At 33.8% G+C, this 25,612-nt stretch overlaps 1 protein-coding gene and 1 long non-coding RNA gene across 2 annotated transcripts; one reads left to right on the forward strand and one right to left on the reverse strand.

Moving 5' to 3' along the window:
* Positions 1-1,588: 1,588 nt before the first annotated feature.
* Positions 1,589-6,048, reverse strand: LOC110653780 (protein NRT1/ PTR FAMILY 3.1). Its single transcript, XM_021809574.2, has 4 exons — positions 5,857-6,048; positions 4,183-4,400; positions 2,811-3,370; positions 1,589-2,651 (listed from the first exon to the last, which is right to left on the reverse strand). Exons 1-4 carry the CDS (start codon positions 5,984-5,986, stop codon positions 1,697-1,699), a joined length of 1,863 nt encoding a protein of 620 aa, XP_021665266.2. The 5' UTR covers positions 5,987-6,048; the 3' UTR covers positions 1,589-1,696.
* Positions 6,049-8,082: 2,034 nt separating this feature from the next.
* On the forward strand, positions 8,083-10,669 carry LOC131178517 (uncharacterized). The gene is made up of 3 exons (XR_009147437.1): positions 8,083-8,299; positions 9,764-9,827; positions 10,446-10,669. It is a non-coding gene; the product is annotated as an uncharacterized LOC131178517 (long non-coding RNA).
* Positions 10,670-25,612: the final 14,943 nt, after the last annotated feature.

The following is a 25,612-nucleotide window of genomic DNA, read 5'->3' on the forward strand; positions in this document are numbered from 1 at the left end:
CATTATCTAAGCTTGTATTTAGGTTTTAGCCCAATAAAACTCATCAATTCCTCATCCTATAAGTGCTGGCCAAAATTTGCTTCTCAATTCACACATGATTTTCTTCAATTTCTTAATTATTTATTCATATTCAAACTAAATTTCAATAAGTAAACAAGATTAGGAAGTTAATATGCACTAACCTTATTTGATAAAATTCCCAACTTGTTAAACCTTCACTTTCTTTCCTCTTCTTGGCTGCCAAAAGCTTCCTTAGGGTGTGTGGATTAATTTTAGGGAAGATAACTTAGGGTTTTGAGGTGAGAAAGGGTGTGGATTCAAGCTTTGTAAGCATGAAAATGGAGAAGGGAAAAGAGAAGCATGAAACGTTTTATTGGGGAAGAAGAGTAGCTGCAGAAAATTCTCTAAAATGGTCTTCTTTTTCTGCCCATTTAGGTATTATAAATGTCTTCCTTTAATTTGATTGGCTAAGGGGTTCTAATTACATCAAGCTTATGTCATTAATGCCTTTTTATTTGATTTTTCTTTCTTCTTTCTTTAACTCATTTCTAATTAAATTTTTACTAATATTTATTCATATTTTAGATCATAATAATTATTTACTCAACTGGACAAGTCGGCCAAAAATCACCTCTGAAGGCGAAATGACCAAAATGCCCTCCGTTTGGCTTAACGGGTCAAAATTGCCTGTACCGATTGAAAAATTTTTCTAGGTATTTTCTTGGCATTCTAATGCCATAGGAACCTTAGTAATCCTTCTCTGGAGTCCCAAAAATTATTTTATAATTTTTCCCCCAGGTCTAGGGCTCCTCGTTGCGAGAACCGCAACTTCCCTCTGGTTACCCATCGCTTGGGCACCGGCTCATTTGATTTAGTTGTATTTTATTTCTAACATTTTTACTAAATTTTTCTTATTAATATTTGAGTTAATTATGGTTCCTGACTTTAGTTTAAATATTTTTCCAGAAGGTCTAGTCGTCTGACCGACATCGGTCATCGAATAAGAGATCGTGCACTGCTACCGGGAGGATGTTACAGAGTGCATCAAGGGTCAACATTATAAGTTGACTAATGAAATGAATTGAAGGGAATAGTACCAAGAAAATTTAGATATTGGATTTTATAGTTGGAAACAAATTTATTGAGTACTTGAACACTTTAAATTTTGTGTTTCAGTTGATAAGGATATTGAGAAGTATAAAGAACATTGAGTCAAGGCCTAGGAGTGACTCAAATCAGGTTTGTGCACAACTAGTTTTTAACTGATTTTGTTCTGAATATTTCATATGATTAAATGACATATTTTTCTTATGTATTATGTTTAACAAGCATTGGATTTAATTCAATGATTATTGAAATTGTTATAGTATGTATGAATTTAGCTTTGTGAAATGGTATTTCCACAAGTTTTTATGATATGCAAAATTAAAAATTATACTATCAATGAGCCTTAATTTAGTGGTACTTACTAAAGTCATCTATAAAATTGTAAAATCTCAAATTTGAATCCCAATCAAAACTAATTATAAAAAAAAAATAATTAAAATTATATTATTTTAGTAAATTTTCATTTTCACATAAAATTAACTGACATATTAAAACATTTTATTTAGAAATATCATTTAGTCCATGAGATTTCCATTTATTTGAATACAAAAAATGCTTTATAATTCACATTGCAAGCGTAGCTAATCTCCTAAACAATCCTGACCATCTCATTTGTTGACATTGTTAGCTCGACCTCTCCATCCCCATGTCCATCATTCAATCGCTTACATGGGATCTCTATCTCATCATTAGCTGCTTCACCATCTTCTTCATTGGCCTCTTCTAAGGGTTTGTAAGTATAAACCCAAGCACAAATTACATAATAAACAAGATTTAAAACTTGGATTCCTGTGACAAGCCAGTAATAGTAATCCAATCTTCCCCTGTTCAGGTTCCTATCAGGCAACCAGTTATTTTCCTGACCAGTATACTTGTGAACTAGTGACACCATCAGTGTTCCAATATAATTTCCCATGGAAATTGCTATCCAATAGAGAGCTGCAGCTGTACTTCTCATGCTTTCTGGTGATTGATCATAAAGAAATTCCAGGTGCCCAACAGACATGAAAACTTCTGCTACTCCGTGCAGGCAAAACTGAGGAACCAACCAAAACACACTTATTGGAATAATGGCTTTAGGATCATCAAGTGAGTTGTGATGGGCTGCGACTGCTTTTCTTTTCATCTCAACCAGTGCTGAAACAACAGTGGCGATTATATTGATGAAGAAACCTATGCCCATTCTCTGCAGGCAAGTGATGCCTGAGGGGTTTCCAGTGAAGCGACGAGCCAAGGGGACGAAGAGTCGTTCGTATAAAACAAGGCCTGTGAGCATGGTGAGAATGCTGAAGATGGATAGGCTAGCTGGTGGGATTTCAAAGGAATGGGACAATCGACGATCCATCGAGCGAGCTTGTTGGATGACAAAGCTATGTAGATGTGAAGAAGCTGTTACTAGTAAGATCCCAGCAGCCCAAATTGGTAGCATTCTGACAATGGATTTTAGCTCCTCAACTCGATGGATTGTAGCTAGCCTCCAGAGGTTAGGATTCTTTGAATCTGTTTGCTCACCGTCTGTTACTATTGCAGCTTTATCAAGCCACCTGCAGGTATGCATTAACACAACAAGATTAATTGAAGTATTCGCACTTGACTTTAGTGAATATGTCTTATCAGACATTTTCACGGTTAATTGAAGTATTTAAGTATTCGCTCCAATCCACTCGTTCACTTAAGTCAGACACATATTTGACAATTCATACTTGAATTGATTGGTGTGCAAGAGCCTTCCATTGACAGAAATAGCAGCATCAAGCTCTTTATTCTGGTATAGGAAAGCAGGGTCACGAGGCACCGCCAATTTTCTCTTCTTCACGGCAGCAACAATCACTTGAGCTAATCTAACCAAAGGGCTTCCACCTGGTTTTAATTTGACATAAAGTGGAGAACCAAATACAAAAGCTGCAATGGACAAAGCCATGGCAATGGTTGGGATTCCAAGGCCCCAACCCCAACCCACATCATCTTGTACATAAACAACAACAGTCAAGGCAGTTAATGTTGCCATTCCCATGCTAAAATAGTACCAGTTGAAGAAATTCCAGCCACGAGAAGCAACACTTGATTTAGTCATATCAATTTGGTCTGCAGCAAATGTTACCACACAAGGCCTGATCCCACCAGTGCCCAGGGATGTAAGGAGGAGGGATATGTAGAGGACCCATAATTGTGAAGTTGAGGCTTCTTTGCAGTTCAGTTGAGCTGGACATGGTGGAGGTCGCAGTGATGGGAGTATTGCTGATACGGTGATGCCGATCATTCCCTGTCACAATAATCATATTTAAATTTTATAAAGTCAAATCTATTTATAAGTAGAAAGTTATAAGTAAATTAATATTTAATTTAGTTTATAAATTAAAAAAATTTATTTAAAATAAATCAGAAATTATAAGTACCGTGTCTATTTATTTTAAAATTATTTTTTATTATATTGTTCTAATAATTTTTAAAAATATCAATATTATCCTTATTTAACAATCACAACAATTTTAATTAATTAAATTACTTTTAAACAATTACTTAAAAGCTATTTTAAAGTTATTTTAATAAATAATTAATTACTTATTTTTAATTTAATTAATAAATTAAAAAAATATATTTTAAGTTAAAATTTAAATATAAATAGTCAAGCCAAACATCTTTACCTGATTTAACTTTAAATTTATTATTTATTATTTTCATTTTAATTATTTTTTAATCCTGTTCTCTAAAGTTTCTTACTCTTTTTTGCTTGCTCAATATAATAAGATATAATGAAACATTTTACTAAATTTGTATTTACAATTTGTTCCCATTTTATAATGCCACACAATATATAAAAAAAAATCAAGCAGACACTATTTTTTTTATACATATTTAATAAAATTTAATACTATTTTTTATGTAATTTAATTTATATGATATATGATTAATACATGTAGTAATATGTAAATACAGAGAATTATGTTTAATGAAAAAATTAAGATTATATTTTAATTAGATCTTTAATTAGCAAGAGAAAATTAATATGTAATATTTCAAAATTTGACTAAGAGTAATAATTAAGAAGAAAGAAAGAAATGTTGACAGAGAGACCAGTTCATAGATGATGGAGCCGATGATGATGGTCCAAAATCGGCCGGCGTAAGAATCGGCGATTAGAGCACCAATAAGGGGAGTGAAGCTAGCCGTTCCACTGAAGTTGGTGAGAGTATTAGAAGCCTTAACCAGGGGCAAGTTCAGCTGCCGTGTCAAATACGTTGTCATATTGGCGTGGAATCCAGTGGCTGCGAATCTGTCACATATTTCATTTGCTGCATGCCAAACGGAAAAATACTATTATTATGAATATTTTAATTATAAAAATCATGATCAACAATCCATAAACATGATAAATAAGAATTTGAAAACATTTAATTTTATTCAATTAGTCAAAATGGGATATATAAATCATTTTTTTCATTTAATTTTGTTTGAAGTCAATTTCATATTAATATTTAAAAATTTTAAATCTTTCAATTCTATATTGGTGCACACTATTTTAAATCTTTGATTCTTTTCTATTTTCTTCACTACTAATTTATTAATTTTTATATAGAATAATTTAAATTTTTTTACATGAGAAATCATTAAACCATCTATAAATTTTATCATAATAATATTAAAATTCTTTATATTTATGAGGCTATAAATTAATTTAAATTAGGTTAAGAATTCAATTGATAAAAAAAAATTGATATATCATTCAGACTTTGTTTTAAATAAAATTTACGCATTTTTTTATATATTTAAGTTAATTTTAATTAATATGAATTTAATAAATTTTAATTTTAAATTAAATAAATTTAATTTTGATTTCAAACCAATGATCGGTCTAGATCGCCCCATTACAGTTATTAATAATATGACAGAATGAAATAAAAATAAATAAGCTACCTCTGCAAAAGGCAGAAGTATATGAGGTGTGTGCGATTCCTATACAAATACATACTGTTTTAATAAATTTTTTTTTTAGCAAATGGATATGGATATTTTTTATGCTGGTATTTTTTATTAATTATTTAGTATTTATTTGTATATTTTCCAACATGGCTCTATCCAACTACATTTTGATGACTTTATATCTGTCATCCAATAAGATACTTTGCATATTAAAACAAAAAATTTATAAACTTAATTTATCATGTCAATAAAATTATTTTATAATAATCTAATCATAAATAAATATATGATTGAATTTAAAATATACTTACATAGATTAGATTAAATGCGTCCTTTTTACATGAGTTTGTATATTTAGCACCCTTATCTATTTAATTCTTAAATTTTATAAAAATATAACTCTTAAACTCTTTTTAAATTTATAAAATATAATTATTAAATTTTTAAATTTTATAAAAATATAATTAAAAATTAAAGCAGATATAAGTTACATTTATTTTTACTAGTTGTAAGAAATTATTTTTTATTTTTTAAATTTTAATAATTTTATTAAAATGTAAAAATATTTATATAAATTTAAAAATAAATATATACTATTAAATTTTAAATTATAATTAAATAATAAAAAATATTTTTCTAAAAAATATTTATTTAAAAAATATTTTTTATAAAAAATATTTATTTAAAAAATATTTTTTATAAAAAATATTTATCATATACAAATTATTTTTCATGAGACAAATAAAATTTAAAGCATCTAAAATCCATTATAGAATTTGGCATATGATAAGCACATCAACTTGATTAATATAAGGCAATTAGACTCACCAAGGATGAATGGCATTGTCTTGATGCCTCCAAGCTGTTTCTTCTTCTTCTTCTTCTTCATATCCTCCACCTTATTACTATCATCTTTTCTGCTGTTTCTTTCCTCTTCTTCCTTCACATTCTCTGCCATCTCTTGTTGTTTGATATCTTAATTAAGTGAAGGATGGGCAGTTCATGAGTACAACAGAGAGTGATATATATACACATACATACGCATGGCACCATCAGAAAGATTAGGATGCCGACGATTCCGATGGAGCCTAATTACAAGAGACAAGGTCCCACTACATTGATTTGACTGCAAGATGACGTCGTATCTTACGTCATATTTCTCAACTTTATTCTTTTCTCATACTTGTCTTTTTTGTCATAAATAGTTCTTCGCCACTAGCCCATCATGCATGTGACAAGGCAGTTGCAAATAATGCCCGCAATTGTTTTTCCCTTTCTATTTTTTATTTTTATTTTTATTTTATTTTACGAACATATAAGGGAGTGAGCTTCCTTATCAACTGGAATTTTTACCATAAAAATTTTTATGAATAAGAAATATTAGATGCATTAAATTAATATGAAAATAATTTTTAAAATTATTTAAAAATTAATCTCAACATGAATAAACTAATATGAAAACATCACTAGTAATAGATAATCAACAAAAATTTCTTTTAGTAAATTTTTAATATATGTTTGTTATTATTTTTATAAAAATACCAATAATTATAGAGTCTGATCCATATTATTCATGGATTTAATTTATATGTGGTATTAAATTTTCATTGCAAGAAATTATAAAAACAGTTATTAAAATTACTTATTAAGTATAAGAATATTTGGTCAGTTTTGTTGTCCATCAATTATCTATCAAATTTGAGTTGATCAATATTTGAGTCATCACTATTAATTATTGATAAAAAAAATTTTAATTAGTAATTATTAACTAAAAATATAATCAAGAATTTGTAGTTATTGATCGATATTTTTGTCACAAGATTACAAGCTAGGAGGAGAAATAGTTACTATTCACAAACTAAAATTTAGTTAATAATCACCGATTAAATTTTTTAATAAATTATCGATTATATTTTAATGTTAAAAAAAAAACCAAATAAAAACTTTGGCAGATAACATTTTAATTATTTTAAAATTGAATACAGACAAAAAAAATGGTAGTTAAATTTTGTACAAATTTTTTAGTTGTATTTAATTTAAAAAAATACTGACTATATATTTTGGTCTTTTTTTATTTCATTAATTACCTACAATATTTAATGATCAGTTTTTTTGTTTATATACTTTTTAATTTTAAAGTAAAAATTAATAAAAAAAATTAATAACACAGCAAATAATAATAATAATAATAATAATAATAATAATAATAATAATTACTTTTATAACAATTAAATATAAAATCCATAGCAGCAAAATAAAGCGTACTAAAATTTAATAAGTCAAATATAAAATCTAAAACCCTCAATTTTTTGGAGGTGGAGGTGGAGGTGTTGAAAGGCTTTTGACTAATTTTATCATCTCCTCCGTCACATGAAACTTCTTATTTGTTCCAAATTCGTCTCCAATTTCAACTTCATTTGTAACACCCCCGTTTGCATAGCCTGGTATATTTCACTGTTCCGGTGACCGGTGTCGGTTCGGACAATTAATGGGATTAGGGCCACACTTAAGACAACTTAAGAAGCCATAAACACAAATAATTAGTAATGTTTAATTAGTTAACTATAAATAAGAAAAACAGAACATAAGAGGTTAAACGAGCCGAGAGTCACAGCGATGAGTGACCTCCTGAACGATCAGCAAGTCATTTTAAACTCAAATTTCAACCGTAAAAAGTGACGTTGCGGTCCTTAGGACCCTTATGAACACAAAGTGGAAAAGAGAAAATCACGAAAAGAAGCTTAAGCTACCAAATAATTAGGTCGTGAGCGGAAGAAATATTGGATTATTTGCAAACCGGATGAACCTGAGGGGCGATTTGGTCAATTGACCGAGAGTGACTCTGACCTAATCACAAATAAAATCAAGAAAAGAAAATTTGAATAGAGAATTAAATTAAAGAACTAATAGAAAAAATAAAAAAAAAAGAGGAAGAAGATGGAAAAGTCAAAGTTGATGACATCATGAATGATGTCATAAACAAATTAATTTAGTGAATTATTAAATTGGGAATTGTGGTCTTCCATAAGATAAAGAAAAGAAAAGAGAAAAAAAATTAAAACACAAATCTTCTTCTTCAAAAAAACGTCACTCTCTCTCTCCCACACCAAAACCACCATGAAAGCTCATTTTTGAGCTTGAAGAACCAAAATCCAACCATGGCCAATTGTCCTACCATAACTAGATGTTGTTTGGACAACTAGGAAAGAGGATTCAAAGAAACGAAAGAAGAAAAATTTGAAGAAAAGGGAGAAGAAATTCTGCACACAAGGTTAGTAAACTAAACTTGAATTGTTAGTTGATTTAGTTATGTTTATAGCTTAATTAACCTAGGAATATACTTAAAATGAAAAGAAATTAATGGTGGGAGGATTAAAGACAAATTAATCCAGCTAGGGTTTTGATGTGTGTGTATGAATTTGATGGACTTAAAGGTGTGTATGAGTATATGAACCTTAAGTAGTTGAGTTATTATGGTTTAAGGCTTTGAAAGTAGTTAAACACAATGAATTAGTGAGATTAGGGTTTGAATGTTAGGGTTAGTGAACTAAAATTTGAAGAAATGCATAAATGGCATGTTTAACCTATTGTGACATGAATTAATGGTCAATTATGACCAAATAAGTTGTGTGGGAATGGTGGAAAATTTAGCTAAATTCGTAGGTCAATGGTCATGCTGCTGGCAGCATGACCAAACCTACTTTGAAGGACCAAAACTCAAATTTTACAAGCCTAATGGATATGCCACCAATTGGAGATGAAAATAGACATAAAAGAGCACAAGTTTCATTAAGGAACCATGACCAAAAACTGACCAAAAGTTGGTGAAACAATTGACCAAAGTGAGTTGATAGCAGGCTGCCTCAAGATTAGATGACCAAATGAACAGTAACTGTTCATTTGGTCATAACTCGAGTTAGGTAGGTCAAATTGACCTGAAATTTTACCAGCAATTAGATATGATATAGACCTAAAACTTTCATGAAGAACACCAACCCAAATTAGGCCATTAACCCTTTCAAAATCATTGAGCAAAATTAAATTACTGTACTGCAACTCTGCAGATTTTCAGTTGAGCAGCAAGGTTTGGATAGCTATAACTCCCTCTAGAAAACTCGGATTTAGGTGATTCTTGAACCGATGGAAACGTAAGACATATTACAACATTTCATATGAAGAAAGTGAGACCAAATTATGAACTTAACTTGATCAAATTATTAACCAAAGTTGGACCAAAAATCTGCCAGCACCAAAATCTCAGTATGAACAGTACACGTGAACAGTAAACTTATTTTGGCCATAACTTGAGCTACAAAACTCCGATTGAGGTGATCCAAAAATGAGAATACACTTAAGACAATAAGGAACATTTTCTATGAAGGAAGTTTTGTCAAATTCCAACAGTAGATCGACCAATGGAACAGTGCAACTTCGGAGAACCAAAACCGAAAATTGGCAATTTTGCCAAAATGACCTAAGCTTTAAACAAATGACCAAAACCAACAAGTTTGGTGACCAAAATGTGGTATGTGGGTGAAGTTGGAGTTCTCATACCTATTAATCCTTAGAAAGTCAATTATTTGACTTAAATAGTGCAGTGAATAGTAACCCGAAACACAAAATTTCGAGAACGTCGAATTTAACACGTTAGAAATAGGTAAATGCGAAGTTAAAATTCATTTTGGGATTTATGTTAAGTTCTAGTACTGAAACATTGTCAAATTTTGTGTTTCAGTTGAAAAGAATATCGGGAAGGAACCCGAGGAAACGAGTCGAGGCTAAGGGACGACTCGCTTGAGGTTTGTGCATAATAAACCCTATTTAAGCATTTTATCCTTGAAAAATTGATTTATTACGCATTATGAATTTATGAACTTTTGTGTTGCCACCTTGCGATCAAATTGTAACTTTGGAAATGGATTGATTTTTGTATGCAATATTTGAATGAAATGTTTGAAATGAATTTTTGATTCACACTTAGCATGACATTTACTTATTATTCCTACTCCATTTATGGGGTTGAGATCGTTATTTTCCTCCCTCTCCGCTTGCCGATTGAGGTTATAGATCGGATGAGTACTCATTAGCTAGCTAGCCACCTCCCTCATTGGTTTCGATTAATGGGGTTGAGATTGCTTTGTCGTGGTGTACAACACGGCATTGATCGGAAATTTTGTGTCATGGCTTAAGTTGTGTACGACTTTGGCAACACTGTGTTTATGCAATTGTTTGACTAAACTGTTGTTTAATATATTATTTGACAAATGAGTTGTTATGAGCTTGATATTTGTGAAATGTGATTGTGAAGTATTCAAATTATGTTTCATCAATAAATGATTTATGTATCACATTTTAAATCTTTATTGTGCACCACTGAGTATGTTTATACTCAGCGATAGTTTAATTTACTGTCGCAGATAAAAGCAAGGAGAAAGCAGCAGAGTGAGCTGCGGAATTGACAAGATCTTTTTGATCCCTTTTTGTACGGGTATTATTTTATACCCTTATGGTTATTTTGATGTAAATACTGTAATGTCATAAGTATCAATGTAAATTGAGCAGTTGTAAATAAACTATAATAATATTATTTTAGATTTTCTTCTGTAAATTTAATATTTGTACATATGGATTTTCTGCCTTATGTTTGGTGAATGGAATTATTGAACCTACTGAGTTGACAAATTTGACTTGGATTGTGAAACTGTTTTGAAATGGATTGACTTGAATTGAATTGTGAATTATTGGAGGTTGGGAGTTGTAAAATAGTTTTGGAAGTGCTTTTTACAGGTATTTGAAGAACTGGTTTCTCAAAATACAGACGGAACAAAGTCAAAATTTTTATAAAATTTTCGACAAAATTTGAATGGACAAAAATTTTTACTAGTATTTAAACTTTGAATAAATGGTTTTTAATTCTTACCAAAATGCTCACCACTTCCAAAATGTAAGAAAATTGTTTTAAAATCCCTTGGAGGGTACTTAATGAGTTATCGGTAGGTGAAGTTCGGTAGTTCATTAAGTATTCTACGGGAGCATGCTATGCCTTACGGAGGGGTAAGGTGTGACATGTTTTAGTGGTATCAGAGCATGGTTTTGCAATAAATTTTGACTATGTATGTGAATATTTCTTTGATAAGTACAACTGCTCAAGTGTCTTTAATTGATGCATATGACATATTTACATCATGAATATGCACTAACGGAGGTCAACCTCCTTGTGTTTGATCTCAGGAAGTAGAAAATTGTGAAAACGGAATGGAAGGAGGAGATCATTCCAAGAACAATCTGCTGAGGCCGAGGTTCAAGGGGAAGCCCCAAAGACCTGCACGTGTGAGTGGTCACCCACTCCAGCCTCTGCCCAAAGACCGCAGCTTTCTGCTCAATTTATGCAGCAGATGGTCGCCTTCTTTCAAAGAAATGGCGGTAATGTGCCACCCCAAGCTCAAATGCCAAGACTGCAAAGACAACCACATTTCACTCGGCAAGATGAAAAATTGATGAAATTTGGGGCCACCGAGTTTAAAGGTACTGTGGATCCACCGGAAGCGTAATGGTTGGAAAGAATGGAACGGGTTTTTAGAAAGTCTGCGATGTAAGAAATGAATGAAGTTTGAGTATTCGTCTCCTTATTACAAGGGGATGCCTATGAATGGTGGAAGATCATCCCCACACCTGGTGGAGCCACTGTGTTAACACAGTCGGACTTCTTGAGGAGTTCCGAGAAATGGGTTCCGATGCATATGTGGACATGAAGTTGCAAGAATTCTTGAGTTTGAAACAAGGGAACCGAATCAGAGGGTAATATGAGAGAGATTTTTCAAGACTAAGCCACTATCTTTGGAAGCTTAGTCTCCACCCCCAGACAGATGCAAGAGGTTTGAGGTGGGTTAAGGCAGTGTCCGAGAATGCAAGTTGTGGGATTCGGACATCGAAATTTTGCGAATTGATCTCACAGCCCTATAACTAGAAAAGATAGAATCAGAAGGGGCAGTGAAGAAGGGTCCACAAGAGAAAACTGAAAAGACTACTGAACAAACATCTGGAAGTGGTTCTGGGAAGAGGAAACAGTTTGGGGGATCTCGCTCCCGTAGAGACCGAGGCATTTTCCGCCAAAGACCACCTCGGTCTAGTCAGACCCAACCAAGACTCGAGGAGCTCTATCAAGACGGCAGGCGAAACCCGTGGTAGAACTCATGGTGGGGTTTGTTCTGAGCTACTAGTGCGTGTTTTAAGCGTGGAGGAGCGGACATTTCGCTAAGGATTGCACTAGTCCGCGCTGTCCGGTCTTTCACTACATCCGAAGGATCGGCTCAAGTCTTCGCACGCAGAGGGTCACAATCACCGCTAGAGGCGAGAGCAGGTAGGGGTCCTGGTAACACCCCTGGAAGTCAGAGCACTGTTAACCAGCCAGCATCCAGTGGCACACCAGTTAGAGTGTATACCATGCGTCAGAGGGAAGAGGCTGAAACATCAGACGTTGTGGCTGGTATTTTCTCCATCCTTGACAAAGATGTGCATGTGTTATTTGATCCTGGCTCCACACATTCGTATGTTAGTGCTAGTGTGATGTGTTCTACTACTATTCCGTGTGTACCAATGGACTATGATGTGTTAGTAACTAGTCCATTAGGCCAGGAGGTCAGGGTAAATAGGCTATATAGAGACTGTCCTTTGGTGATCCAAGGACACACTTTTTTGTCTGATTTAATTGAAATGCCCTTCAGAGATTATGACATTATCTTGGGCATGGATTGGTTAGCCAGGCATCATGCTACGATTGATCAGAGGCAAGACAGTCACTTTTGGTCTTCCTCAGTATGGTGATGTAGTAATACAGGGGGAGAGGCAGTTATTGCCTTCAAACATCATTTCAGCTGCACTGGCTAGAAAAATGATTAGAAAAGGGTGTGAGGCGTACTTGGCACATGTGATAGACACCCAAGTGGGGAGTCCAGCACTGAAGGACATTCCTACTGTATGTGACTTTCCGGATGTGTTTCCTGATGAATTGCCAGGATTACCTCCAGAAAGAGAAGTGCAGTTTGAAATTGATGTTATGCCTGGTGTGGACCCAATCTCCATAACGCCATACAGAATGGCACCAGCGGAACTAAAAGAATTGAAAGTGCAGTTGCAAGAGTTGCTTGATAAGGGCTTCATTCGCCCTAGTGTGTCACCTTAGGGAGCGCGGATTATTTGTAAAGAAGAAGGATGGCACTCTCCGGCTATGCATTGACTATCGGCAGTTGAATAAGGTGACAATAAAGAACAGATATCCATTACCCCGTATTGATGACTTGTTTGATCAGTTGAGGGGTGCAGCTGTGTTCTCTAAAATTGACCTGAGATCAGGTTATTATCAGCTAAAAGTACAAGAGCAGAGTATTTCTAAAACTGCCTTCAGAACCCGCTATGGCCATTATGAATTCCTGGTCATGCCATTCGGGTTAACTAATGCTCCGGCTGCTTTTATGGATCTGATGAACACTATTTTCAGACCATACCTCGACCAGTTTGTTGTGGTATTCATAGATGATATATTGGTCTATTCGAGGAATGCAGAAGAGCATGATAGACATCTGCGGATTGTACTGCAAACTTTGAGGGAGAAACAGCTATATGCCAAATTGTCGAAGTGTGAATTTTGGCTGAAGGAGATATCCTTTTTGGGACATGTAGTGTCAGAAGAGGGCATTAAGGTAGATCCTAGCAAGATTGAAGTCATCCACTGGAAGCCACCCGAAATGTCACGTAGATTCGCATTTTAAGGGTTAATGGATACTACCGTCGATTTGTGAAGGGATTCTCCATGTTGGCATCTCCATTGACCAAGCTGCTTAGAAAGGATGTGAAATTTCAGTGGACGGACAAATGCCAGCAAAGTTTTGATGAATTGAAAAGATGTTTGACAGAGGCTCCAGTCCTGACTTTACCTACACCGGGTAAAGAATATACAATTTACAGCGATGCTTCTCACAACGGATTAGGTTGTGTGTTGATGCAAGATCGAAATGTTATTGCCTATGCATCACGCCAGCTAAAACCGCATGAGAGGAATTATCCGACGCATGATTTGGAGCTTGCAGCCATTGTGTTTGCTCTTAAGATCTGGAGACATTATTTGTATGGGGAGAAGTGTTACATTTACACAGATCATAAGAGTTTGAAGTATTTGGGCACCCAGAAAGAGTTGAATTTGAGACAGAGGAGATGGTTAGAATTGATAAAAGACTATGATTGTCTGATAGACTATCAGCCAGGGAAAGCTAATGTTGTGGCTGATGCCTTAAGTCGCAAGACTATGGCAAGTCTACGGGTTACTCCTTTGTCTTTGGTACATGAGTTAAGATCATTGCATGCCAGCTTAGAGGTTAATGATGATGGGCAAGCAGCAGTTGCATGGCATGTACAGCCAGTGTTGATTGATCAGATTAGAATGGCTACTCAGAATGATCAGAAGTATCAGAAGCTGTTGGGAGAAGTCCGGCAGGGCAAGAAACCAGAGTTCTCAGTTAGAGATGATGGTTTACTGCTACACCAGGGCAAAATATGTGTTCCTATTGATGTTGAATTGAGGAAGATCATTTTGAAGGAAGCACATGAGTCTCCTTTTGCCATGCACCCTGGTGGCACAAAAATGTATAAAGGGTTAAAGGAGCATTCCTGGTGGATGGGTATGAAGAGAGATGTGGCGAGTTTATTTCTAAATGCCTAACTTGTCGCCAAGTAAAGGCAGAGCATCAAGTACCACTGGTTGTTACATCCACTACCGATGCAGTGGAAATGGGAGAGAATAACAATGGATTTTGTGATGGGACTTCCAAGGACACGAAGAGTCATGATGCGCTTTGGGTCATTGTTGTGACTAACCAAGTCCGCTCATTTTACACAAATCAATGGACTATAGTTTGGACAGATTGGCAAAGTTGTACATCGATGAGATTGTGAGATTGCATGGAGTGCCGGTATCTATCGTATCGAGCAGATCCTAGGTTCACTTCTAGATTCTAGGGTAGTCTTCAGAGAGCCCTAGGAACTAGATTGAACTTCAGTACTGCATTCCATCCACAGACAGATGGCCAGTCTGAGAGGGTAATTCAGATTTTGGAGGATATGCTACGGGCTTGTGTGATTGAGTTTGAGGGCAGTTGGGATACACACTTGCCTTTGATTGAGTTTGCTTACAACAATAGCTACCAATCAAGCATTGGGATGCCTCCATATGAAGCTTTGTATGGCAGAAAATGTAGAACCCCGTTGTGTTGGGATGACGTGGGTGAAAGAAAGATGATCGGACCCGAAATTGTTCAACAGACTGAAGAGAAAATCAGGGTGATCAGAGATCGACTTAAAGCTGCATCAGACCGTCAAAAGTCCTATGTTGATTTGAAAAGAAGGGATATTGAGTATGCAGTGGGTGAGAAGGTTTTCCTCAAAGTTTCTCCTTGGAAGAGAATTATGAGATTCGGCAGAAAGGGGAAACTGAGTCCTCGTTTCATTGGGCCATATGAGGTTCTGGAAAGAGTGGGTCCTTTGGCTTATCGTTTGGCACTACCTCCAGAGTTGGAGAAGATACATAATGTCTTCCATGTGTCTATGTTGAGGAGGTATCGATCAGACCCATCTCATGTACTACCAGTAGAAGAAATAGAAGTGAATCCAGACCTCACATATGAAGAAGAACCCATAAAGATTCTAGCTTATGAGGTGAAGCAGCTACGGAATAAGCATATACCATTGGTAAAAGTGCTGTGGAACCATCATTCGGGCCAAGAAGCTACTTGGGAACGAGAGGAGGACATGAGGAGACAACACCCACAATTGTTCGTAGAGATTGATACGGTAAAAATTTAGAGACGAAATTTATTTAAGGGGGGAGAATTGTAACACCCCGTATGCATAGCTGGTATATTTCATCGTCCTTGACCGTGTCGGTCGGGACAATTAATGGGATTAGGTCCACACTTAAGACAACTTTAGAAGCCATAAACACAAATAATTAGTAATGTTTAATTAGTTAACTATAAATAAGAAAATCAGAACTTAAGAGTTTAAACGAGCCGATAGTCACAAATGATGAGTGACCTCCTGAACGCATCGAAGTCAATTTACACTCAAATTTTGAACCGTAAAAAGTGACGTTGCGGTCCTTAGGACCCTTATGAACACAGTGGAAAAGAGAAAATCATGAAAAAGAACTGTTAAGCCAGTCAAATAATTAGGTCGAGGAGCGGAAGAAATATTGGATTATTTGCAAACCGGATGAACGGTAAGGGCGATTTGGTCAATTGACCCTAGAGTGACTCGACCTAATCACAAATAAAATCGAAGAAAAGAAAATTTTGGAATAGAGAATTAAATTAAAGAACTAATAGAAAAAAAAAAAAAAAAAAGAGGAAGAAGAAGGAAAAGTCAAAGTTGATGAAATCATGAATGATGTCATAAACAAATTAATTTAGTGAATTATTAAATTGGGAATTGTGGTCTTCCATAAGGTAAAGAAAAGAAAAGAAAAAAAAAAATTAAAACACAAATCTTCTTCTTCCAAAAACGTCACTCTCTCTCTCACACCAAAACCACCATGAAAGCTCATTTTTGAGCTTGAAGAACCAAAATCAACCATGGCCAATTGTCCTACCATAACTAGATGTTGTTTGGACAACTAGGAAAGAGGATTCAAAGAAACGAAAGAAGAAAAATTTGAAAAAAGGGAGAAGAAATTCTGCACACAAGGTTAGTAAACTAAACTTGAATTGTTAGTTGATTTAGTTATGTTTATAGCTTAATTAACCTAGGAATATACTTAAAATGAAAAGAAATTAATGGTGGGAGGATTAAAGACAAATTAATCCAGCTAGGGTTTTGATGTGTGTGTATGAATTTGATGGACTTAAAGGTGTGTATGAGTATATGAACCTTAAGTAGTTGAGTTATTATGGTTTAAGGCTTTGAAAGTAGTTAAACACAATGAATTAGTGAGATTAGGGTTTGAATGTTAGGGTTAGTGAACTAAAATTTGAAGAAATGCATAAATGGCATGTTTAACCTATTGTGACATGAATTAATGGTCAATTATGACCAAATAAGTTGTGTGGGAATGGTGGAAAATTTAGCTAAATTCGTAGGTCAATGGTCATGTCTTTGCAGCATGACCAAACCTACTTTGAAGGACCAAAACTCAAATTTTACAAGCCTAATGGATATGCCACCAATTGGAGATGAAAATAGACATAAAAGAGCACAAGTTTCATTAAGGAACCATGACCAAAAACTGACCAAAAGTTGGTCAAACAATTGACCAAAGTGAGTTGATAGCAGGCTGCACGTAGATCGACCAAATGAACAGTAACTGTTCATTTGGTCATAACTCGAGCTAGGTAGGTCAAATTGACCTGAAATGTTACCAGCAATTAGATATGATATAGACCTAAAACTTTCATGAAGAACACCAACCCAAATTAGGCCATTAACCCTTTCAAAATCATTGAGCAAAATTAAATTACTGTCTTGCAACTCTGCAGATTTTCAGTTGAGCAGCAAGGTTTGGATAGCTATAACTCCCTCTAGAAAACTCGGATTTAGGCGATTCTTGAACCGATGGAAACGTAAGACATATTACAACATTTCATATGAAGAAAGTGAGACCAAATTATGAACTTAACTTGATCAAATTATTAACCAAAGTTGGACCAAAAATCTGCGGCACCAAAATCTCGGTATGAGCGATTACACGTGAACAGTAAACTTATTTTGGCCATAACTTGAGCTACAAAACTCCGATTGAGGTGATCCAAAAATGAGAATACACTTAAGACAATAAGGAACATTTTCTATGAAGGAAGTTTTGTCAAATTCCAACAGTAGATCGACCAATAGAACAGTGCAACTTCGGAGAACCAAAGCGAAAATTGGCAAGTTTGCCAAAATGACCTCAGCTTTAAACACATGACCAAAACCAACAAGTTTGGTGACCAAAATGTGGTATGTGGGTGAAGTTGGAGTTCTCATACCTATTAATCCTTAGAAAGTCAATTATTTGACTTAAATAGTGCAGTGAATAGTAACCCGAAACACAAAATTTCGAGAACGTCGAATTTAACACGTTAGAAATAGGTAAATGCGAAGTTAAAATTCATTTTGGGATTTATGTTAAGTTCTAGTACTGAAACATTGTCAAATTTTGTGTTTAAGTTTAAAAGAATATCGGGAAGGAACCGAGGAAGCAGTCGAGGCTAAGGGACGACTCGCTTGAGGTTTGTGCATAATAAACCCTATTTAAGCATTTTATCCTTGAAAAATTGATTTATTACGCATTATGAATTTATGAACTTTTGTGTTGCCACCTTGCGATCAAATTGTAACTTTGGAAATGGATTGATTTTTGTATGCAATATTTGAATGAAATGTTTGAAATGAATTTTTGATTCACACTTAGCATGACAGTTACTTATTATTCCTTCTCCATTTATGGGGTTGAGATCGTTTATTTTCCTCCCTCTCTGGCTTGCCAGTTGAGGTTGTAGATCGGATGAGTATTCATTAGCTAGCTAGCCACCTCCCTCATTGGTTTCGATTAATGGGGTTGAGATTGCTTTGTCGTGGTGTACAACACGGCATTGATCGGAAATTTTGTGTCATGGCTTAAGTTGTGTTATACTTTGGCAACACTGTGTTTATGCAATTGTTTGACTAAACTGTTGTTTAATATATTATTTGACAAATGAGTTGTTATGAGCTTGATATTTGTGAAATGTGATTGTGAAGTATTCAAATTATGTTTCATCAATAAATGATTTATGTATCACATTTTAAATCTTTATGGTGCACCAATGAGTATGTTTATACTCGTGATAGTTTAATTCTTATCATGCAGATAAAAGCAAGGAGAAAGCAGCAGAGTGAGCTGCGGAATTGACAAGATCTTTTTGATCCTTTTTTGTATGGGTATTATTTTATACCCTTATGGTTATTTTGATGTAAATACTGTAATGTCATAAGTATCAATGTAAATTGAGCAGTTGTAAATAAACTATAATAATATTATTTTATATTTTCTTCTGTAAATTTAATATTTGTACATATGGATTTTCTGCCTTATGTTTGGTGAATGGAATTATTGAACCTACTGAGTTGACAAATTTGACTTGGATTGTGAAACTGTTTTGAAATGGATTGACTTGAGTTGAATTGTGAATTATTGGAGGTTGGGAGTTGTAAAATAGTTTTGGAAGTGCTTTTCTGGTATTTGAAGAACTGGTTTCTCAAAATACAGAGGAACTCACAAAATTTTTATAAAATTTGCGACAAAATTTGAATGGACAAAAATTTTTACTAGTATTTAAACTTTGAATAAATGGTTTTTAATTCTTACCAAAATGCTCACCACTTCCAAAATGTAAGAAAATTGTTTTAAAATCCCTTGTAGGGTACTTAATGAGTTATCGGTAGGTGAAGTTCGGTAGTTCATTAAGTATTCTACGGGAGCATGCTATGCCTTACGGAGGGGTAAGGTGTGACATCATTTGATCTATATGTTCAACATAACTTGCCTCTCATCCTCAAGCTGTTTCTCCAACTCTTATACTTCTTGTTGTAAGGTAGTATTTTGAGAATTGCATAATACTTCTTGTTTAAGCTCCAATTTGGGTTAAAATTCATTAAATTACTCATTTGCAAGATGACAAATGATAAAACCACATAATTAAAAATTAAAAATGCAAGTCCAAAAAAGACTATGTGAAATCAGAATATCACGATCCTATTGAATGACCCATCTTCTCCATGTCTCCCAATTTGCAGATATCAAGGGAATTAAATATCAACCAACATTTTTTCAAGTCCAATATTGACAGTAGATATATTGGAAATTAAGGCGGCCAATCCAATATTGGCAATGCCGTGAGTCAGAAATCATAAAGAATTTGTCAAGGGTTTATCATATTTATGAAAAGGAAATTGATTCAATCGTTATTTCAAGTCCTAGCTAGCTAACCCAATAATTCTGTCCCATGTATTCCCAAACATAGCAACAGAATTGATATTAAAAGGCAGGAATTTGAGAATTGAAAAACTCACCACACAATGGCTGTCATTCCTGCAATTATGCAAGGGAGAAACCGATAATCAATCTTGCAATTTTGTTAGGAAGGACGGAGAGGCGGCTGTACAGCAATGATATTAAGGGCGGCGGCAACAAGAATGAGTTACTAACTTGAAGGAGGAGATCACAGCAACTGGCCAAGGATAATGCAAAAGGCACAAGCCTGACACACACACACATAAAGAGAGAATGAGCAAAGTGTTGGATTATTTATTTGTATCTAGATGTGAATTAGCATTAATTAATTGTTAGGCTCATTGACAAATTAAATAATGATATCAAATAATAAGTTTAGTAATTGGCAATGTAACATCCTCACTTAAGCTAGTCCATACAGTCTACTGTTCCGGTGACCAATGTCGGTCCGGGCAGCTAGAATATTTGAAATTATAAATAGACTAGAGTGAGGAGTTATAAAGAAACTAAATAATGCTCATAAAAATCAAGGAAAAATTTTAGAAATGAAATACACTAAGGTTAAATGAGTTGAAACACTAGGAATGAGTAACTTGAAGGGGAAGTGACGGTGAAGGCCGTTAGCAACCCTAGACCCGGGAGAAAAATTATACAATAATTATTGGGACTCTAGAGAAGGGTCATTGAGGTTCTTATGACATTAGAATGCCAAGGAAATACTTAGAAAAAATTTTCTATCGATACACACAATTTTGACTCGTTAAGCCAAACGGAGGGCATTTTGGTCATTTCATCTTCAGAGATGATTTTTGGCCAACTTGTCCAGTTAAATAAATAATTTATATAACATAAAATATGAATAAATATTGTTAAAAATTTAATTGAAATTAAATAGACAAGAAAAGGAGAGAAAATGAAAGAAAATGGAATTATGACATCATCATGATATCATTAAAATTCTCCCAACCAATCCAATATTGACACATGGCATAAACTTATTTAAAAGAGACTAAATGGGCAGAAAATGAAGAAAAAAAAAATCAGAACTCTCTACCTTTTTCTCTTTGCCATCACACTCCCACCATTGCCAACTTTGAGCAAGCTTTTAAAGTTTGATTTCCCTAACTTTTACCCAACAAAACCCTAACCTAGCAACACAAAAAAGTATTCTTACACCTTGGAGAGTCTTTTGGGAGCAAAAAGAAAGGAAAAAGAGGAACCCTAGCAAGTGGGAAATTTCACTCCATTAAAGGTTTGTGACCTAACCTTGGTTTTTACTTCAAATTCATGTTTATGGACTATAAATGAGTGCAAATGATAAAGAAATTGATGAAATATCATTTGTATGCCATTCCTAAATTCCAGTAGCCTTGGTTGGGTATGATTGTAATGAGTTTTATGGAGTTAAAATGGTAGGATGGCTACTCACAATATGTATCTCTTAAGTGGATTGATGAAATGCAATGATAATGCATGGTTTGTAATGTTTGAGTTAGGGTTTGGGGTGAAAAATGAGACTTTGAACATGTGATAATGAAAGTAGGTTTTAATGGTCAATTAGTGACCATTTGGTTCTGTTTAAATAAAAAATGAAATGAATTGTGTAGTGGGATTAGAGTTTGGTGTGGCTGCCATTAGTGACCTGCAGGACTGGGTATGAGTCCAGTAGATTTGGGCAGCAATAACTGGAATTATAGAGGTTCAATTGGTGCAAGGCTAATTGGAAATGAAACTAGACACATAATGGCACAACTTTGGTGAAGAAACCATGCCCAGAAAACCAAACCAAGTTGACCAAAAGATTGCCCTAATCAGGGTGACCTGCATTCTGCCTGGGCAAAATGACCAAATTAATAGTATTTAGTCATTTGGCCATAGCTCAGTGTAGAAAGGTCCAATTGACCTGAAATTTTATCAGCAATAAGCTGAGATATATACTAACAACTTTCATGAAGAAACCTAACCCAAATTATGATCATAACATATTCAAAAAGTAACCTGAAGTCACTTCTCCTAACACTGTAGATTTGGTCAGTCCAGAAATTCTGGAAAAATCATAATCCAGCCAGTTGTGGTTTTTGGGCCATAACTTGAGCTACAAAACTCCAAATAAAGTGATTCAAAAAAGTAAATGTAACTAGACAAAATAAGGAATAACTTTCATGTTGATCATTTTACCAAATTCCCACAGCAAAAATAACTAATGGAATAGTAAAAACAAAGCATAAAAACTGAAAATTCTATCCAATTAACATTAAGTTTAGAAATGGTATTGGCAATCAATACCAACAATTTTAGAATGTAAAATGTGGTATGTTGGGAGTATTAAAACCAATGTACCTATTGTCTATGTAAAAGTCAACATTTTGGTTGATTAATGAATTGAATAGTAACACTAAAAATTGAATTTCAAGAATTGTCAAATTTAAAAGTGTTAAATGCCCTAATAGGCCTAATGTGATTGGTTTGAATAGGTTGGCATGCCAATAGGGTTCTGTTAGCAGTACTGCATATGGCTTTATGCCATTTTGTGTTTCATGGCTTCCCATGTCATTCTGTGACATAATAGCCTTTGGCTATGTTATTTGAGTTGTTACACTCGGGTTTTATCCCTGATGATTATTACAGCTTATTAGCTGTTCTGTTGCACACTGGGAAACACAATGTGACCAATGGTGTGATGGTCCGAGGTACTTAGTACCCAGTGCCAGTTCACCCATTTATCCAGTCCAGTCGACTAATATGGGTTACTCGGGCAATGATAATAAATTTTATCAAATTTTAATCAAATAATACTGCAATAAATATCAGAAATTAAGTCTACCCAAAAATGAAATCATACATTCTGCATAATTATTTTATTTTATTTTATATTGTCACCACTAAGCAGAATTGCTTAGCGCGTCGCTTTTGCCACGCGCAGGTATTGGAGACCTAACTGGGGAGCCCAGCAGACATCAGACTGGGTGAACTTTCAAACCTGCATCCGGAGTCCAGAGTCACCTCACATCTGCGGTGCATATGGTAGGACATTAGGACTTTGGGTAGCATTTTGTATTTTGCATTTTATATTAGTTTTGGATTGTAACTATAAACTGTTGTAATTATGTAATAATGTAAATATATGAAATTTCATATTATTGAAATTTTCTGTATAATGTATGTTGATAAATGAAATGTTGAGAAATATTTATGAATATGTTTCAAGTGGTGATGTGAACAGAAAAATTCTGAGAATAGTATTGAGATTTTGAGATTGAGTTGCAATATGTGTGTATAATGAAACTTGGATTTTGAAATTATATTGGAAGTGTTTTTAAATAGGTTCAGAAGAACTATTTTTCCAATTTATAGCCGGCACTGTATCGGATTTTCTATAAAAATTACGTAAAAATTCAAATTTATCAAAAATTGTAAATAAATAAATTAAAAGGGATAAATTATAATTGAAACATGAATTGGTGCTCCGGCACACTGAGTGAAATATCTTGCTCAGCTACACTGTAGACGGGTAAGGGGTGTCACAGGCAATATCTAAATGGATTGGGTCATGTGATTGGGCAAGCTTGTAATGGGTCAAGCTGTTCATGAGCCCACTAAGGAAGAGGCCTCAATTCTCAGTCCTATATATATATATATATATATAACCCCATTTAATATCAGATAGAATTCATATAAAATTTGAAGGCTGTAGATATTGAGAGTTGTGAACCTACCCTTTCGCTTTCGTTCTTTATTTTTCATAGAAAATCATGGATACAAGCGTATTTTCAGGTATACATATTCTCTAATCATGTAATCTAAAACGATTTAATTTATTTCTAAATATTGGTATTAGAGCCTTGGTTAGGGATTATATATATATATATATATTTTTTGTTAATTTCGTTGTTGTATATTTGAATATTAGTATCGGTAAATAAATATTAAATTTAATTTCATGGTATATATATTGTTGTGTGTATATATATACATCGAAATCAATTTCATGTTATATATTTTGTTGTGTGTGTGTGTATATATAAATATATATATATATTGAATTTCAAAATCTACATGGCTACATGTTGATTTTTTAAATAGTACATAATATATTCGTATAGCGATTATGATTGAATATGATTGAATTTTGTAGCTCATATGAAACCTACATACTGTCACATGTAATTAATTTAACAAAAGTCAAGAGTATAAAATATTTACAATTCTTTTCGGTTATGTGTTAATTAATTGTGGTAATATTATATGTTTATTAATATTTGTTAGTTTTGTTAAACTAATTATATTCAGGCATATTGAGAATATATTCATGAGTAGTAACATTATTAATATGCTCATAATATAGTGTCCATGGAAATTCTGATTATGGTAAACACTTTTATGATTATGAGCTCACCTATCGTGAGACTAGTCATGAAATTATTTTGTTAATTTGTTTAAAAATTTGTTCAATGGATTTCAATTGTTATTTGGATTATATTAATAGTGGATACATCTATCGGTATAACACTATTAATATAATAAGTTATTGTTGGTTGTAATGTTATTTGTTAATTGTCTTTAATATTTTTTTTAATACCCTATCGGTATAAAAGTGTTAAAGATGTTAGTTTATATATATATATATATATATATATATATATATATATATATATATATATATATATATATATTTGATGAGTTCAATGAGTTTTCTTGATTTTATTATAATCCGGGACCCTTAGGTGGGATTATAATAAATAATAGTTTTGTTCATAATTTCTTACTTAGCTAGATCTGAAAGGAAACTTTAGTTTTGTGATTATGTTATATATATAATTCATGTTTGCTCTATTGTTTTAATTCTAGTTGCTATTTCTGTGCAATTATCTGCTGTGAAAACTCTAAATGGCTCCAATTTTGATGACTGGAAAAAGTCTCTGAGCATGTACCTAGCAATAGCCCAACTGGATTTAGCGTAAAGTATTGATGCACTTGTTGAACTTACTAATGAATCCACTATTACTGAAAAGAATTATAATGAGAAGTGGCAAAATTCTAATAGGGTTTGCTTAATGGTGATGAAGTATACTATAGATAAGTCTATAAGACAAGGTATTCCTGATAAGGAGACTGCTAAGGAATTTCTGCACGCTGTTGCTGAAAAGTTTAAAAAGTTTGATAAGGCTCAAAAGAGTTATTATCTTTCTTTGTTGGAGCACACCCAATATGATAGTGTCAGTGGTGTACGGGAACATATCATGACACTTATAAGTTATTTCAACAAGCTCAAGTCTTTTGATCTTGATTTGGGAGAAAATTTTCTAGTCTGGTGCATTCTTGAATCTCTTCCACCCCAATTCAAAATTCTCAAGACTTTTTACAACTCCCAATAAGGGGAGTGGACAATTGATCAGTTGATAGCCATTGTGTGCCAAGAAGAGGTGTCACACCTTACCCCTTCGTAAGGCATAACATGATCCCGTAGAATACTTAATGAACTACCGAACTTCACCTACCGATAACCCATTAAGTACCCTACAAGGGATTTTAAAACGGTTTTCTTACATTTTGGAAGTGGTGAGCATT

The sequence above is a fragment of the Hevea brasiliensis genome, chromosome 3 (assembly GCF_030052815.1).
Source record: "Hevea brasiliensis isolate MT/VB/25A 57/8 chromosome 3, ASM3005281v1, whole genome shotgun sequence".
NCBI classification, from domain to species: Eukaryota; Viridiplantae; Streptophyta; class Magnoliopsida; order Malpighiales; family Euphorbiaceae; genus Hevea; species Hevea brasiliensis.

What these genes read in the sequence shown, in the direction of transcription:
- LOC110653780 (XM_021809574.2), bottom strand. Translation starts at nt 5,986, where the DNA reads ATGGCAGAGAATGTGAAGGAAGAAGAGGAAAGAAACAGCAGAAAAGAT. An exon ending in GCTCCATCATCTATGAACTG is followed by an intron (nt 3,371 to 4,182) that starts GTCTCTCTGTCA and finishes TTATTGTGACAG; the next exon opens with GGAATGATCGGCATCACCGT. An exon ending in TTGCACACCAATCAATTCAA is followed by an intron (nt 2,652 to 2,810) that starts GTATGAATTGTC and finishes GCATACCTGCAG; the next exon opens with GTGGCTTGATAAAGCTGCAA.